Below are 16918 nucleotides of genomic sequence, written 5' to 3' on the forward strand. Positions count from 1 at the left end.
ATAACAATCAATAATCGATATCTTAAAGTTTCTTTAATGATTTAGCATGTTCACAAAACGATAACACATTTGCAACCGAACCGAGCATCATACAGGCACGTGCAAAATTTGCTAATTTTGATATTTCTTCTTCTTATTTGTGATTCAGTGAATTTGTTTTTTCATTTGTGTCATAGTTAGACTTGATTCAATTAATTTGACGCAAATTGACAAGTAGTTCTCAATAAGCTTTTACTATAAAACTCCAACATACAAATTCAAGAAAGAATAACTTCGACTCACCGAAAAATGGCATCCGACAGATCTGAATCGACCGGAGATTCCAATGGCGATCGCCGGAAAGTAGCTCTGATCACCGGCATTACTGGCCAAGACGGGTCGTATCTGACTGAATTCCTTCTCGACAAGGGCTATGAAGTTCATGGACTGATTCGTAGATCCTCCAATTTCAACACCCAACGAGTTAATCACATCTACATCGATCCTCACAATGTCCATAAGGCACGCATGAAGCTTCACTATGCCGATCTTACCGATGCCTCTTCTCTCCGCCGCTGGATTGATACAATTCAACCTGATGAGGTTTACAACCTCGCCGCACAGTCTCATGTTGCCGTCTCCTTTGAGATCCCTGATTACACCGCCGACGTTGTCGCCACCGGTGCTCTTCGTCTTCTGGAGGCTGTCCGTTCTCACATTTCTGCTACTGGAAGATCAAATATCCGTTACTACCAAGCTGGTTCATCTGAGATGTTCGGATCCACACCACCACCGCAATCTGAATCTACACCCTTCCACCCTAGATCCCCTTACGCTGTATCCAAGTGTGCCGCGCATTGGTACACCGTTAATTACCGTGAAGCGTACGGGATCTTCGCTTGTAATGGGATCTTGTTCAATCATGAATCTCCCAGGCGGGGTGAGAACTTTGTCACTAGGAAGATCACTCGGGCTGTGGGTCGGATCAAGATTGGGCTACAGAGCAAGCTGTTTTTAGGGAATCTGCAGGCATCCAGGGATTGGGGTTTTGCTGGGGACTATGTAGAAGCAATGTGGATGATGCTGCAGCAAGAGAAGCCGGATGACTATGTGGTAGCAACCGAGGAGTCCCACACGGTAGAGGAGTTCTTGGAAGAGGCATTTGGTTATGTAGGATTGAAATGGTCGGATCATGTGGTGATTGATAAGAGGTACTTTAGGCCTACAGAAGTTGATAATCTTAAGGGAGATTCGAGCAAGGCTAGGAAAGTTTTGGGATGGAAGCCCAAAGTTGGATTCAAACAACTGGTGAAGATGATGGTGGACGAGGATGTCGAATTGGCTAAAAGGGAGAAGGTTCTTGTTGATGCTGGTTACATGGATGCTCAACAACAGCCTTGAAGCTCTCTGTAATGCCACTTACATTTGCTAGTTACTTTGCTCTAGTTGAAAATTGTATTGAAGATAGGCACCATGCTATTTTCTATTGTTATTGTTGTTCATGACTTCGTTTTAAATACAAACATAAATGAGTCGTCTTATTGGATCAAACTCAATTGTTAAGTTTTGAGGAATCATATTCTAATTATTTGAGTTTTGCTGCTTCAATGTTGGAAATGGAACAGTCAAATTGTGTTCAAGTTTTTGTGTAGAAATTCACAGATATGCCGAACTATAGATTTACATAGTAAAAAAAAAAACCACACAAAGACATTTATTACTATTGGTGCTTCCCGTATGTGTGTGGTAATAAAGAACATTTGCTAAATAATTCACATCTTTATAGGGTATCTGGCTAAAGCCTCTCTACCTAAGGTAGAGGTAAGGTCTGTGTACGCTCACCTCCCCAGACCCCCCACCCCACTTTGTTACTGGGTATGTTGTAGTTGTAGTTTAATTTATGTCTGATTCTTGTTGCAGTATGCAGAACCTGCTTTCAGTTGCAGAACAGTTGTGGGAATGTGTCTGCAAATGACAAGAAAGTTGTATATCGTCTCATTGTTGTCTACCAAGCCGATGTTAATGCAGTAGTCCATGGTGAAGCGTCTCCTGGTGTGTGTGTTTGCAGTGTAGAAGACATAAAGAGGTATATGTATAGGAAGTCGGAATCCTCCAGAGGAAAAAGTAAATATTGAACTTCCATAGCTGACTGCTTTGTTAAATTTACTGCAAAACCCTGAAGTGCTTTATACAAAACATAGTTAAACAAGAATTTTTCTCTACTAGTACAGTAAAACTCAATTCTTTTGAGGAAGTTGTTTCTTCCATTAAAATTGATTCTCTTGAATTTAGTTCAAATTTGGAATTTGATGTGGTTGAATCAGGGTTTTCCCGAGCCTCGTTTTCAGTGACAAGAAGTATCCAACTTGCCACCCTGATCTGCCGGGCTTCCTCTGCCCTGTCATGCCATCCCTGTTAAGAAATCTCTACTCGACTCTGTTATTTTGTTTGGAACAAGCTGATGAATTGTTCCTTCTCTTTTGTTCTCTCTTAGTCTTATTCTTTCTACCTCTCTTTCTTTTTGTTTCTCTTGTTGTACCTTCTTCTCCGCTTTCTCGTTTCTTTCCCTTCTCCTTCCTCCACCTTTTTTCTGGTACTACATTATAGTTGCACGGTAAGTGATACTTGGCTCGAATTTGAGAGAGTATATATATGTTTTTGGATCAATAATGAACATACTTCTGATTATGCTAAACCATCAGACTAATGATCAAAGATCATCTTGTCAATTGTCATGTTTAATCAACTAAAGCTGTATCATTTCGTTTTGACCAATAGAATTTCGTTTGAACCCACGCATTGCTGATCTTGAAGGCAAGACCATTTGTCACCTTGTCTCAGAATTAGCCCTCAATGATGTGGAGATTCTTACCCTCCTAAAAGTTGCAAACAGATAACAGCAGCACATAAGTCACTCACAGCTTGAAGTTTCCACGTCCCAAAAAGCAACGAAGGTTTGAGTTATCTGGGGAAACAGCTTGCTCAGTCCAGGTTATTCATTCTGCCAAAGGAAATTTTAATATGTAATGATATAAAACACAGAGGGCCAAGTTACAATGTCACGCATGTCTTTCATCGAAATAACTTCTTGATGTTTTTTTTATACCTTAGTTTCTTCTCTAAAATTCTTTGCACATTGTACAGTATTGGGCAGTACTCAACTTGGGCAAATGTTCATCAAAATACTCTGTACTTTTTTCCAGTGACAATGTGAAGCCTATACATAAAATATTAAAGTTTTACAAAACGAATAATCATTAGATAGTGAGACATAGATCTACAGCTAACAAGAGACATCCATCCTAGTTTCAACGCTGGTAAGTAACTTCAGAAGTGCATCAGAGGGGTTGAAAACTACACGAGAAACGCCTTGGCATCCTTCTCCAAGAACCTACATAAAGACAGAAAGGAAACTGTGAGCAAGCAGAATTGTTTCTGATACAAAAGCTTTGACATTGGTATTCAGTATGTATATTACTTACAGTTACTCAAATGTACACATCAAGGTTTCCTTGCCTTGCTTTTCCTCAATAGACCAAGGAAAAAGCACCGTGATAAGGATGACATAAGCAGAGTGACCATAGAACCGAAGAATAATGTAGCAAGTTCCAAGGAAAGAACTTCACATGCAAGCTGCAGTGCTACAAACATTTGCTCCTTTATAAATGGAAACAACTTATATCAGATAACATGAGAATAAATAACACTGAGTTGCAGACATTCTTTTTCAATCAGGCAACTAAATTATGCTGAAACTTGATCATTTGTCAGTTCATCTTAATAGTCTCACCACTCTAACCATGCAAATCTGGTTGCACCGTATAAACAACAATATGAACCCACCAACTCTGCCAACAAAAGTTTTATGGACTATGACCAATAAAACTTCAAAGAGCAATTATTCATCGAGCTAGTATCATCATAAAACAATCCTCAAGGTCTTTAAATATCAATATTCTCATCATTAGTGTGTTTGGCGAGTAGAGATGGATGAGAAAATGTTGACACATCAAAGGCATGGTGCATGACAAAGCAGATGAGCAATCTTCTCTTTTTAAATAAGCAAGAATTTTGTTAACATTCAAACCCCACATTAAGAAAATACTGGATACATATATTTTGTACACAGAGATAAAATCACTATCCTATTTCAGGTAGTAAACTTAAAAAATTCAGCAGTTTAACAACAACATACCCAGTGTTGTCCCACAAGTGGAGTCTGGGTTTGCCATCGAGCATCCACGGTCAGAAACCGCAGAGAGAACGGATTAATCCAGCATACAACATTCTTGTTGAGCTAGTCTTGAAGCTGACAAGTAACTTATAAGGCTGATTGCTTTGGAGTGTTGCTAATACTTTCAGTATGTTCATCTATCTGACAATGTCTGATTAAGTCATTTGAAGTCATGGAATTGGAGATCCAGGAAAACTTTACCATGGTCTCCATAACCATAGGTAATATTTCAGAATATCCTGCTTGATTTAATCCGTGGGCTAAAGTACTGCACATAGCAAGACTAGGTACAAAACCTTGCTCTCCTATTTCATTGAGTGATGCCAACAATGCCGAAATTTCTCCCTTCTCACACCAAGACCCTACTAATGTTTCACTTACATGTCCTTTCAAAAGACCTTTATCCAAAAGTTCATTCCAAAGACTGAAAGCTTTATGTAGATTCCCTTCTCGGTAAAGTGCATCAACCATTGAGCTGTAGACTACTTCATCAGGCTGAATGCCCCTTGCCACCATTTCCTCAAATAGTGAAAACACCTTCAATTTTTCTCCAATTCTGTGATAACCTTGTATGAGTGAAGTGTAAGTCACAATGTTTGGTATCAGTTTCCTCCCTTGCATCGTTTGGAAAAGCTCTTCTGCTACTTTCATCATTCCGTTCTTGCAACAGTAGTCAATTAAAATGGTGTAAGTTACATGATCAGGCAGGATGTGCATATCAGACATACCCTTCACCAACTCCAGTGCTTCACTCAATCTTCCTAACTTGCAAAACCCATCAATCAATGTGTTGAGAGTAAGAGTAGATGCAATTCCCTTCTCTACCATTTCATGGAATAATGACAATGCCTTCTCTATCTCTCCTGCCTTGCAGCATCCGTGAAGAAGAGCATTGTATACGAAGGCATCCGGTTGAACACCCCGTAAAGGCATTTCATCTGAAAGGCGAAATGCCTCATCTAGATCACCAGCTTTGCAGTAACCATCAATGATTGTAGTATATGTCACACCATTTGGTGCTAAACCCTTTCCAGAGATGCCATCAAACACTTCCCTAGCTCTCGATAGGTCACCTGACTTGCAAAGACCACCTATTAAGCTATTATAAGTGACTATGTTTGGTTTAACACCTTTCTGACTCATTTCATCAAGAAGTAGAAAAGCCTTTTCCAAATTACTCTGCTTGCAGAAACCAGAAATTAGTGAGGTGTAAGTGAACACATCAGGAACTAGACCCTTATTATAAAGTTCAGATAAAACATCCATGGCATCTGACAATTTCCCATTCTTTGAGAGGGCATTGATAAGAATACCATAAAGTTGAGCATTTGGCAGTCGACCTATTTCAAGCATGCGATTCAATACTGAAAATGCTTGTGATATATTCCCATATTTGCAGTAACCATCAATGATACACGCAAAGGTGACATAATTAGGCGCTATACCACGATCTATCATCTCCCAGAAATACTGTTCTGCAACTTGCATATTCCCTGCCTCTCTATACCAAGAAATAAAAGGCCCAAAAGTATATGAATTCGGTCTCAGTCTTCTCTTCTCTATTTCAACGAGACACGCTTTTGCTTCATCTATCCTTCCCACCTTACAGAGCCCACTAATAATTGAATTATAACAGAAGATATCAGGTAATATACCATCCTGCCACATATCCTGCACAATATGTTTTGCTTCTTCAAATTTACCATCCTCTACATAACCTTTTATGATTGGGGTGTAGATGATAACATTTCGTCTCACGCCAGCTGCAATCATCTTCTCCAAAATAAGAATTGCTTGACAGAGATCTCCAGCGTTGCAGAAAGCATTAATCAGCACACCATAAGTATAGGCTGAAGGTACCAAGTTTATGTCAGTCATCTCAACCAAAAGTTCAGAAGCCTTATCCATGTTATTCTTGCGACCATAGCCCTCAATTAAATAATTGTATGTTTGCACATCAGGGAATATGTCCATATCAATCATGTCAGCCTTGATAGTTACTGCTTTGTCAATCTGGCCAATTTTGCAAAGCCCGTTTATGATAGAATTGTAGGTCATTAGATTCAAACTCTTCCCACGTTCAACCATTTCATCCTTTATTCTAAATGCCTCATCCACCTCACCCTCCTTCATGAATCCATCAATTAGCACAGTATATGCAAAATGATCCGGGTTCAGACCTACTTCATACATTTCATCCAAAATCTGTTTTGCCTCCCTGGATTTCTTTTTCTTACAGAAGCCATCAATGAGTGTGCTGTAGGTATAGATATCCGGAACCAATCCCTTTCCTTCCATTGACTTCTTTAGCTTCAATGCTTCATCAACTGTACCTGTCCCACACAAGCCTTTGATAACCACATTGTATGTAACCAAGTTTGGATTGCACCCCTTTTCTCCCATATCATGAAGAAGTCTTTTAGCATCCTTAATATTGCCAATCTTGCAATAAGCATTGATCACATTGGTGTATGTATAAACATCAAGACTAATCTTGCTCTCCAGCATTCCCTCATAAACCTTCCAAAACAGTTCCATTTTATTACCATTTAGTAATTCATTCAACAACGTATTACAACACAACAAACTCGGGAAAAAGCCTTCATTTTTAATATCCAAGAACATAGAAACAGCCTCATTTAGCATACCCTTTTTCCTATAAGCATCAATTGGCAACTCAAACACCACAGTCTTTGAGCTAAACTTATCACATTCCTTATAACATTTAACCAACGAACTAACAATATCCCGTACTGGAAATCGTCTCTGAATCATTTCATCAAACACATGCTGGGCGGGAGCAAAATTGTTCGAATTACACAAAGCCAAAGCAAGAATGGAGAAAGAATCAATGTGAGCAATACCCAATTTCTGATTCGACCAGTCAAAGAAGTCAAGCAAGCGTTTAGGGTTGACAAGTAATTTGTTCAAATCAAGAACGGACTGAACCACATCTGCATTTAGCTTTTTAGGGATTTCTGACGACTCCAAAAGTAATTTCCAGTTCTTAAGTTTCAGAATCGTCGAGATTTCTTCCGCTGTTGATTTACTTTCCGAAATCTTATCTTTCAAAATCGTCGAGATTTCTTCCACTGTTGATTTACTGTGGGTATAGCGCATTGATTTCTTGATTACATGTCTTCGACAACTCCAATTGTAGATAATCAATATCCTTTTTGACAATACGAGATTCATAGTTTCTTAACAAACTTGTCCAGATTACCATAACCAGTTAAATAAGTGTAGATCTCAAAGAGGATTTTTGCAGAGGAAAGTGAACAGAGATGACTTTATGTATGGTATTATTTAGTATGTTGTCATGACTCAATGGTATAATTTTTTAAATATTTTAATTTGAGTATTTTATAATATATAATTAAAATTGGGAAAAAGGTCTGAAATATATCTGAATTTTGATCGAAATTATTGTAATATTTTTGAACTTTGGAAATGATTTTTTACCCCTATGCACTATATAATAGTGTATTTTAAAGGTATATATGTGTCCACGTGGACATCATAAATATTGCATCATTATAAATAGTAACGTGTTCACGTGGGTACATATATACCTTTAAAATACACAATTAAATATTGTATGTGGGTAATAGGTCATGCTTAAAGTTTGAGATTGTTACAGCAATTTCGGTCAAAGTTCTGATATATTTCGAACTCTTATTAGATTTTTTTAAAACCATCTCAATCATATCGGTTTCTCTTTGGTATCGGCATGGTTCGTTTAATTTTCAATTTTTTTTTACTTTAAAAATATCATCTCAAAAATATTACTATTAAACTATTTATTTCGCAAATATGTTCTTAAAGAAGCACTTTAATTCCTCACCAAGAAGACAAGAATAAAAATCTTGTTATCGTATTGTTTGATCTTAAACACTTAATTGGAGTGTTTGCATCAGCTTTGTTATATTATTTGATAGAGTATCTATTACAATATCTTTTAATTTTAAACCTAATTAAGTAAAGGCTATTTAAAGAGCAAAGACTCAAACTCGTCTAGTCATATATATATAAATATATTTGAAAAATGTTATAAAATATATTTATTTATTAAATTTAACATATTGTTAATATATAAAATATAGTAAAAAATTTAAGAATCTCATTAGGGGTGGCAATTTCAGTCCATATTAATGAAATGAGTTCATTTTACACATATTTAGTAGGCGTTTGGCCATGCGATACCATATCACGATATGATGTTGTGAGATGGAATCAGCGTTTGGACATGCGATTTTACGCTGATTCCATCTCATGATTCCATATCATGAGAGGTGATACCATATTCTCCAAAAACCATGATATGAAATTATATGGTGATTCCATATCATGATTTGAGATATTTTAATACAATAATTGATCCATGAGTTTATATTTTGTTAAAACAACCCCACATTTATATCTACTAACCATTTGTTTCATATGTAAATAAAATTTATGATCACATCATTACTTTTTAAAATTTATTATTCTCACCAATATAAAATTTATTATTACTTTAAATTTGGTGAATATAAATGATAAAGTAGAAATTCATTTGGTGAATATAAATAAGAACGAATGGAGTAATACTTTTTTGATTTTTCATAATAAAAAAAAACGTCTTAATCTTATGACTAAGCATAATATTGATAAAAGACAATTTTCATTGGCAGTGCCGCACTTTCTTAATCTTAATATTCTCAAAATGTTCGTTCACATGACTGAAGAATATCAAGTCCAATGAATTGAAGACTTGGGAAAAAATTGATCAATTAGTTATTAATATTTAGTCAAGTAGACTAGTTATAACTTTTTTGATTAAATTTTATTAGAAGTGTTTTTGACTCAAACTTGTGGTAACTTTTTAAAATTTCGTTATTCTATAATATTTAACTATTGATTTTTCTTGTAAATAGTTAGAAGTCAGTGATGTTTGTTAATTTTTATCTTAGTATATTTAACTTCTAAGTTAATATTTACTCACTAATGTATATTTTTTTTCTACTTTATAGTTTATTTGTAAGATTAGTTGAGAGATATGAGCATATAAGTACAATTTATGTTCAATTTTTTTTATTAAATTAAAGTTAGATGAAACAATTACTTAAGTGGAGAACAAATAACTTTGTAATAATTTATTATGCGATTTTATAATTTTTTGTTTATTTGATAAGATTGAATAAACAATTGGGGCTATTTTAATAGTTTTACAACTTGTGGGATTTTTATGTTTATGAGAAAATATACAACACAAAAATTCCATATCGCATGGCCAAACAAACCTTCAATTTCATCTCATGATTCCATATCATGATACCATATCGCATGGCCAAACGGGCCCTTAATGACTTGGATCATTCATATTTTAATTGGGTAAATATGAGTTTCAAGCTATTTTAAGAGTCTCTACAAATATAGTCAAAATGGGTAAAATATGGGTATCCATATTGACCCATAATCGATCACTTAGTTTTCACTTCCACTCAAAATTCTTAATTGTGCTAAAAAATAAAAAAATTAATATTAATTTTCAAACTTAGATATTTTCTTCTTTTGGAAAACAAAAAAATATTAGGGGTAGGTTGGTGGAAGTTGGGGAGCCCCGGGGGTGGGGGGGCCCGGGGGAGGGGGATAATTTTTTTTTTGAAAAACAAAAAAAAATTAGGGGTCGGTTGGTGGAAGGTGGGGGGTGTCTGGGGGAGGGGGTAAATTTTTTTTTTTTTTTTTTGTTTTTTAGAAAACAAAAAAAAAAATAGGGGTTAGGTTGGTGGAAGGTGTGTGTGGGGGTGAGGGGGAGGGGTAAATTTAAAAAAAAAAAACAATTTTTTTTTGTTTTTGGAAAATAAAAAAAAATTAGGGGTCGGTTGGTGGAAGATGGGTGGGGGGGGGGTGGGGGATCCTCGAGCGGAAGGGATAAATTTTTATTTTTTTTTGTTTTTGGAAAACAAAAAAATTAGGGGTGGGGAGTGCCTGGGGGAGGGGGTAAATTTTATTTTTTTTGAAAAACATAAAAAAAAATTTGTTTTTGAAAAACAAAAAAAAATTAGAGGTCGGTTGGTGGAAGGTGGAGATGGCCGGGGGGAGGGGGTAAATTGATGTCATGAAGCCCATTTCACTTAGTCAAGGAAATATGTAGAGGTTTTAAATGAGTTAGAACCATTTTACCCAAATTATATTTGATCAAATTCATATTTACCCATATTCTATTTTGGTGGATTGTAATCCTAACCATTTTTGCTCAATCCATTCAAATCCGATCCAATCCAACCATTTGCCACCCCTAAATCCCATAGTGTAAGGAGCAAATTACATTTTATCCCTACTCTTTTTCAATTTACAAAAATTCCTTAAAATTGTTGTCAACCAGATACATCACATTTGATACATTATACAACTAGTTTGCTGAGATTAAAAAGGAAATTAAATATAAAATTAAATGTCTGTTCCCCAAATCATGCAAATAAATTGATGTCAATCTCTCCCAAATAACAGCTCCAAACAATTCAAATTTCAAAATTTTCTTCTCTCATATCTCCCCCAAATCGTATCAGATTAAAAAAAAGTTGAAAATTTTATATAGCTATGTCACATACAAAAAAAAAAACTATGACTATGATATACACTGATTTATTTATAAAATAATGTTGCAGATACTTAACAACATCTGATACATCACAACATCTGATATATAACTTTGTTATATACATAACAAGTTATGTGTCATATACATAACTATGAATATGATACTAATGATTTTGTTATAAAACATTAGTGTTTATGTATCAACAGAAAATTTGATAGTCTCTACCGATACATAGCTTGTTACTAGTTGAATAAGCCTGGTGTATGTATCGATAGTAAAAAATAATGAAATTTGTAATATTTGTGTATCCAATGCATAACTATGAACATGATACATACTAATTCGTGTTTTAATAAATTAGAGTTATGTATCAAAATTAATATTTGAAAATGATATATTGTACATGACAAAATTGTAATTCATCATAAATGTGAAACGAACGAATTATACATTAATTTAAGAATCAAAATCAACTAGATACATTAAAAGATCTGAACCCATATGTATCAGAAAAAGATGAACAACAAAAAATCGGAAAAGAAAGTCAACAATCTGTTAAAATGATGAAGAAATCCTTATACACTTTCTCTTTTGCTCTGTATCAACTCTCGTAGCTTTTTTTTCACTTTCAACAATAGCTTCACTCATGGATCTCGACCCAAAACTCATACCGAAGCCACCAACAACTCGACATTTTCCTCATTTTTTGGGTTTTTTTTCCACAATTGATTTTTGAAGTTGAAGATGCATCCTTCTTCAATTAAATTTGTAGATGAAAAAAGCTAAAAATAAAAAATAAAAAATTGATACTTGATGAAGTAGAAAGAAAAAAAATAGATGAAGAAGAAGATGAAGAATAGCTACCTCTTCAACAACTTGCAATTGATAAATCAGATAGAGAAAATATTTGAAATTCAAAAATACAGTGATGGAGATAATTGATGATACGTGATTTTAGGTATGAAAAAAGGAAAAAAAAACTTGGGGTGGTAATTTACAGTGATGTATCCGGAAAAGTGAGAGAAATTATGGAAAAGAGGAATTTTGTAATTTTTTGAAATGGTAGGGAATAATAGAAAATATGATGAAAAAGAATGTATAGTTAGGTAATTAATCCTAAAATATATTACATATATGTAAGGTTATTCGGTTTGAGAATTTTTCGGTTTTTTTCATAAATTAAAAAGACCATCTCAATTGTTCGATTAGGTTCGGTGGGTTTTTTATATTCTTTTGACACCTCTATTATTTAGTACTATGTTTGGTAGAAATTTGGGCCTATGTATTTATACACCCTACATGGTATAATAGAATGTATTACTAATACCTTCAATTTGAAGGTACTAGCAATACATGAGATTTAATACCATGGGATAAGTCTATGTAAAGACAAAAATATCCCTCAAATCATTTTAATTATTTGTTTATTTTCTTGATTTTATATTTATACTAGTAAAATTATTTAAATAAATTAGCTTACAAATTATTTAGAGAGAGTTGTTTGATACTAAATAAATCCAACACAAATCAACGCAATATTTGAAATGTGAGTTGTTTGACATTTACTAATTAAAAAGGTAAATATATCATGACGTTTATGATCTTAACTGAATGTATTATTTGTTGATGTGTGTGTGTATATATATATATAAACCATCTACATTTACAAATAGAATTTGCAAGTTGTAGATTTAAGTATATAATTTTATAAATTGTCAAAATACAAATATTTAGAAAACCACACAAATATTAATGTGTAAATGTAGATGGTTTATTTAATTTTATTATTGTTTACCATCCTTTCGATTTTTAACAATAGATGATTTATCTTTTTTAAATTGAAAAGTGGCATTTTGTGGGTGATCAATTTAATAAAATGACAATTATTTATCCTTAAATAATTCAAGTGAAAAAATAGCAAACATGACAACATAATTGTTCTTCTCCTAGCTAGTTAGAAGGCCATAAAATTAATATTGTCGCAATTATCTACCTTGACCAAATTACATAATAATTCAAGGGTATACAAGATAATGTGGGAAATAATGAACCAAACACTTGATAAAAATAAACTCTACATTACTAATCTTTACGTTATTAATCCATGCGTTATTAATCTGTGTACCAAACAACCCCTAAATTTGCCATTCAAACATTTGTTATATGTGTTGCCTAAATTTAAAAGAAGAAATATTATACATATCTAATAAAAATTTAAAATACATGATAACTAATTATTATTATTTTCAATCAGCAATATAATATTTCGTATAAACTGTAACCCTAATTTTGCAATTCAAAAATCAATCTGAGAAATTTTTATTTTTATACATATATTATATTTCTGGTAGACATAAGAGCTCATTTGACTAGGAGGTTTTAGGTCAATTTTTAAAAAAAGAGATCTTGTGCTTATTTAATAAATTTTCAAAATACATGATAATTAATTGCTATTATTTTCAATTGTCTATATAATATTTCTTGTAATAATTAGTAAGACATTAATATAGATATATAAGTTATTATACATTGTATAACACTACAAATGTTTATATTCTAGATACGTTATTATTGATTATAGTTTTTGAAATTTTATCAATTGAGTCAATTATTATACAAACTATCAAAATATTATAGAAGTAGTAGGAATATTTTTTAAAAATGAGACTTCACATGATTGAGTATACCAATTAGAGTATCATTTTTACTTGTAATATTTTGTATTACATTTAATTAGAAAATTAGGTTTAAACCATAGTGATTGTTATGCTTTAGAAGGCATTCAAAGTTAAGATAATGTCTTCTAAAATTTAATTATTCGATAAGTTAATTATCTTGAGTTTGAAATATATAAGAGATGTCAAGAAAATTCCAAAAAATGATTGATCCAAATTGAAGTTAATTAGACAAATTAAGAAATAGAAAGTAATGTAAATTTAATTGCTTACAACTTTTAATTATAATTACATCAGCTGTATTTAAGAAAAATAATTTTTTTTTAAAAATGTATGCATAATGATTGATAAAAGATTGGCAATAAACTATTAAGAACATTTCAATTGATTCTAACAATAAATACATAATTATTTAAATTATAAATATTACCATTAAATAATGTTGAGGCCTTATTTTTCCAGGGGTCTAAAGTGTAATGACCCGGATCCGAAAGGTCATTTTTTTGATAATTTTGAATAGTCATTTAACTATAATAATTAATTTATGGGTAATTTGGTTATTGTTAATAATAGTGGGCCAAGTTTGAAATAATAAAATAAGTTAGTAGGAATTATTAGTTTTAATAAATATTTAATTTAGAAAAGAAAATAAAGAGGAGCAGAAAGAAAACTAACATGCCGGCGTGCGTTGAGTGAAGAACGAGAGTGCAGGTATACTTAATTCTGTGGATGAAAATTTCTGCTTTTTAATTGCATAAGAAATCAAAATAGTTATTATATTATTAAGTTGCAATTCTTTCAATTGAATTATTATTATAAGTGGGTATGGAATGAATTGGATCTTCTGCAATATTGTTGGTTTTCAAATTGATGGGCAAGTATTTATGGGTTACAGTTGACAAATTTTAGTGGAAGTAACCAATAGTTATTATTATTATTATTATATTAGTATAATGGTTGTATTAGATTGAAGGGGGCAGTGGTGAATTCTTGGCGGCTTAGAAATTAGGGGACAAGAAAAGATGCTAATATTATTGCTATTATTATTAGTACTCCTTTTTGTTTGTTATCATTATTTTATTATTATTATTATTATAGTTGATTGTAATAGAAAAAGAAAAACAAGAAAGTGGGTTTGGATCAAGAAGAAGTGTAAATTGGAATACTGTACAACGTTATTGAAATTGTAGAAATATGGGTCTAAGATTTAGTTGACAATGATAATAATCCTAAAGAAGGTTAGGAGGATGAATGTGATTATGAATTAAAATATAATTTCATTACTAGAGGTTATCGGATTTTTTGTTCTTGTATCAATTTTCCAGTTGGATTTTTCGTGGTTGTCACATTATGGCTCCTATCTTAACCTATTGATACTTGTAAGTAAGTATTATGTGTATTATATTATATGAAAGTTATTAGGGTTGTAGTGTTTGGAGAAATTATGACTTAACCCTAGGCTTGAATTTGAGAAATATGAGAGTTGACATGTTAATGGACATCGAGCTTAAGAACTTAATTATAAACTTGGGTGAATTTTTGGGTCAAAGATAAACACATAGTAATATGAGTGTTGTTAGTTTTGGAATCTTATTGTGGTCATTTATTTGAATAGATTGTTTTGAGTTGAAAGTTCAATGAAAGGGGAAGATTCAAGTTCCAGAGTGAATTCTTGATTGATTGAGGCAAGTAGATTTCTAAACCCTTGTTAAGTGTATGAAATTCGTGTATTTCCTTGTAATATGTGTTTGGGGATAATGAGACTTGGTGATGGGTTGACTTGTCCACATTGATTAATTTTAATGATGAAAAAGGGGTAATAAAAGGCAATGTGATTAATTGTTTATGTGTGATTGTGTTCTTTATTGAACCCGTATACTTGTGATAGTTGAGGTGATTACATTTCATAATGATATTTGATTAAGATCATCATCCCCTTTATTTGGAATTATATTGTGCATATACATTGACATGAGATTGAGTATAAGTTGGGCACGCGGAGATCGTCCGTGCTGGGAATGGTGAGATGTTAAAATTATAATTTGGACACGTGAAGATCGTCCATGTCGGTATATAGACCTCGCGAGTCCCCAATGGGTCATGAACTCTTGATGTATTTCCGAGGAATATCATGTATATATATACGGTTGAGAGAGTATTTAGATTCTGAGGCATATCATTTCATGGTGTCATATTGAATTACATCCCATGACATCCTTCATTCTTGATGATTATGTGTTTTATTGGTGATTGGAAAATACTTGATATTTGATTACCTTTATTTGATGAACTTAATCTTGTGTGTTGCTGATATTTGTGAGTGCCTTTTGTGAAAGTTGTAATTGATAAATATTGAGTTTGTTATTGAGGATATGTAATTTGTTAAAGTGATTGATGTTGAGCTGCTATGTAAATTGTGAATTGTTAGGTTGGGCTGGTTTATGCAGGTTGTAGTTGTGGAGGTTCGGTTGGTGTGTAAGGAGTACGTGTATTCTATTACCTTAGCTTGTGTTTAGAAGTTTACTTGCTGAGTACCGTGTGGTTTGGTACTCACCCCTTGCTACTACATTTTTTTGTAGGTTACTAGCCCGGACTTTTGTGAAATTTTCTCTTCTCCTTGTCTGAGGCTTCTTGTGGAGGTTTGTGATGTAGCTGCTTTTCATTTCAGCGGACCTTCTTTCTCCTTAATTATGATCTTGTTCTATTCTAGAAACAATGTCATTGAACTTGTATTTTCCTTCAATTTTGTTATAACACATTAGAGGCTTATACACGTGACAGCCAGATTTTTGGGGTGTTGTTGAGTTGATTATAAAAATTTCCGCATTTTATTATAATGGTTGAGTTTTAGGCTGACTTGTCTTGGTGGGATAAGACTAGTGTCATCACGTCTATTTTTGGGTCGTGACATAAAGTCATTGCTTCGTTGACTTTAGAGTTGAGCCGCTCTTGGATCTATGCATTTTACTTTCTCAAGTCTTTATTTATAAGATTTCATTAAATATATTATTTATAGTTATAATTTTCGTAGATTGTTCCTTTTCGGGACAATTGTTAAATAAATAACAATCTTCTTCTTCTTTTTCTCTAATTTCTCTTGCAATTTATGAAAATGACAATCTAATTTTAGAGTACGATTTTAAATTTTGTAAATGTTAAATGGCAATCTTATTTTTTATGGGAAAATTGTATGAAATAACAAACTATTAATTCAAATTAAATGTTATAGCCATAGTTTATTTTAATTGTAATTCGCAGCAAACATCCCTTTTTTTTGCCATTTGATTCAATATACAATTAGCCATTTTCGGTATACAATTAGTCATTTTATACATTTCAGTATAAAATGTGTTTGTGTTTGTATAAAGCGAGAGAAAAGTGTATATACAAATACAAATACATATATTTTTGTCATATACACTTATAATTATACAAATACAGATCTTA

The 16918-nt window shown here is 32.8% G+C and overlaps 2 protein-coding genes across 2 annotated transcripts; one reads left to right on the forward strand and one right to left on the reverse strand.

The window, feature by feature from the left end:
• Positions 1 to 225: 225 nt before the first annotated feature.
• Positions 226 to 1596, forward strand: LOC125832487 (GDP-mannose 4,6 dehydratase 1). Its single transcript, XM_049511640.1, has one exon. The coding sequence runs from the start codon at positions 289 to 291 to the stop codon at positions 1378 to 1380; it is 1092 nt and encodes a 363-aa protein (XP_049367597.1). The 5' UTR covers positions 226 to 288; the 3' UTR covers positions 1381 to 1596.
• Positions 1597 to 4180: 2584 nt separating this feature from the next.
• Positions 4181 to 7500, reverse strand: LOC125832477 (pentatricopeptide repeat-containing protein At5g61990, mitochondrial). The gene has a single exon (XM_049511629.1). It carries the CDS (start codon positions 7406 to 7408, stop codon positions 4301 to 4303), a length of 3108 nt encoding a protein of 1035 aa, XP_049367586.1. The 5' UTR covers positions 7409 to 7500; the 3' UTR covers positions 4181 to 4300.
• Positions 7501 to 16918: the final 9418 nt, after the last annotated feature.

The sequence above is a fragment of the Solanum verrucosum genome, unplaced genomic scaffold (assembly GCF_900185275.1).
Source record: "Solanum verrucosum unplaced genomic scaffold, falcon-dt-bn FXZP01000009.1, whole genome shotgun sequence".
NCBI lineage: Eukaryota > Viridiplantae > Streptophyta > Magnoliopsida > Solanales > Solanaceae > Solanum > Solanum verrucosum.

Excerpts from the sequence above, each read along its gene's own strand:
- LOC125832487 (XM_049511640.1), top strand. The coding sequence starts at position 289 with ATGGCATCCGACAGATCTGAATCGACCGGAGATTCCAATGGCGATCGC.
- LOC125832477 (XM_049511629.1), bottom strand. The coding sequence starts at position 7,408 with ATGAATCTCGTATTGTCAAAAAGGATATTGATTATCTACAATTGGAGT.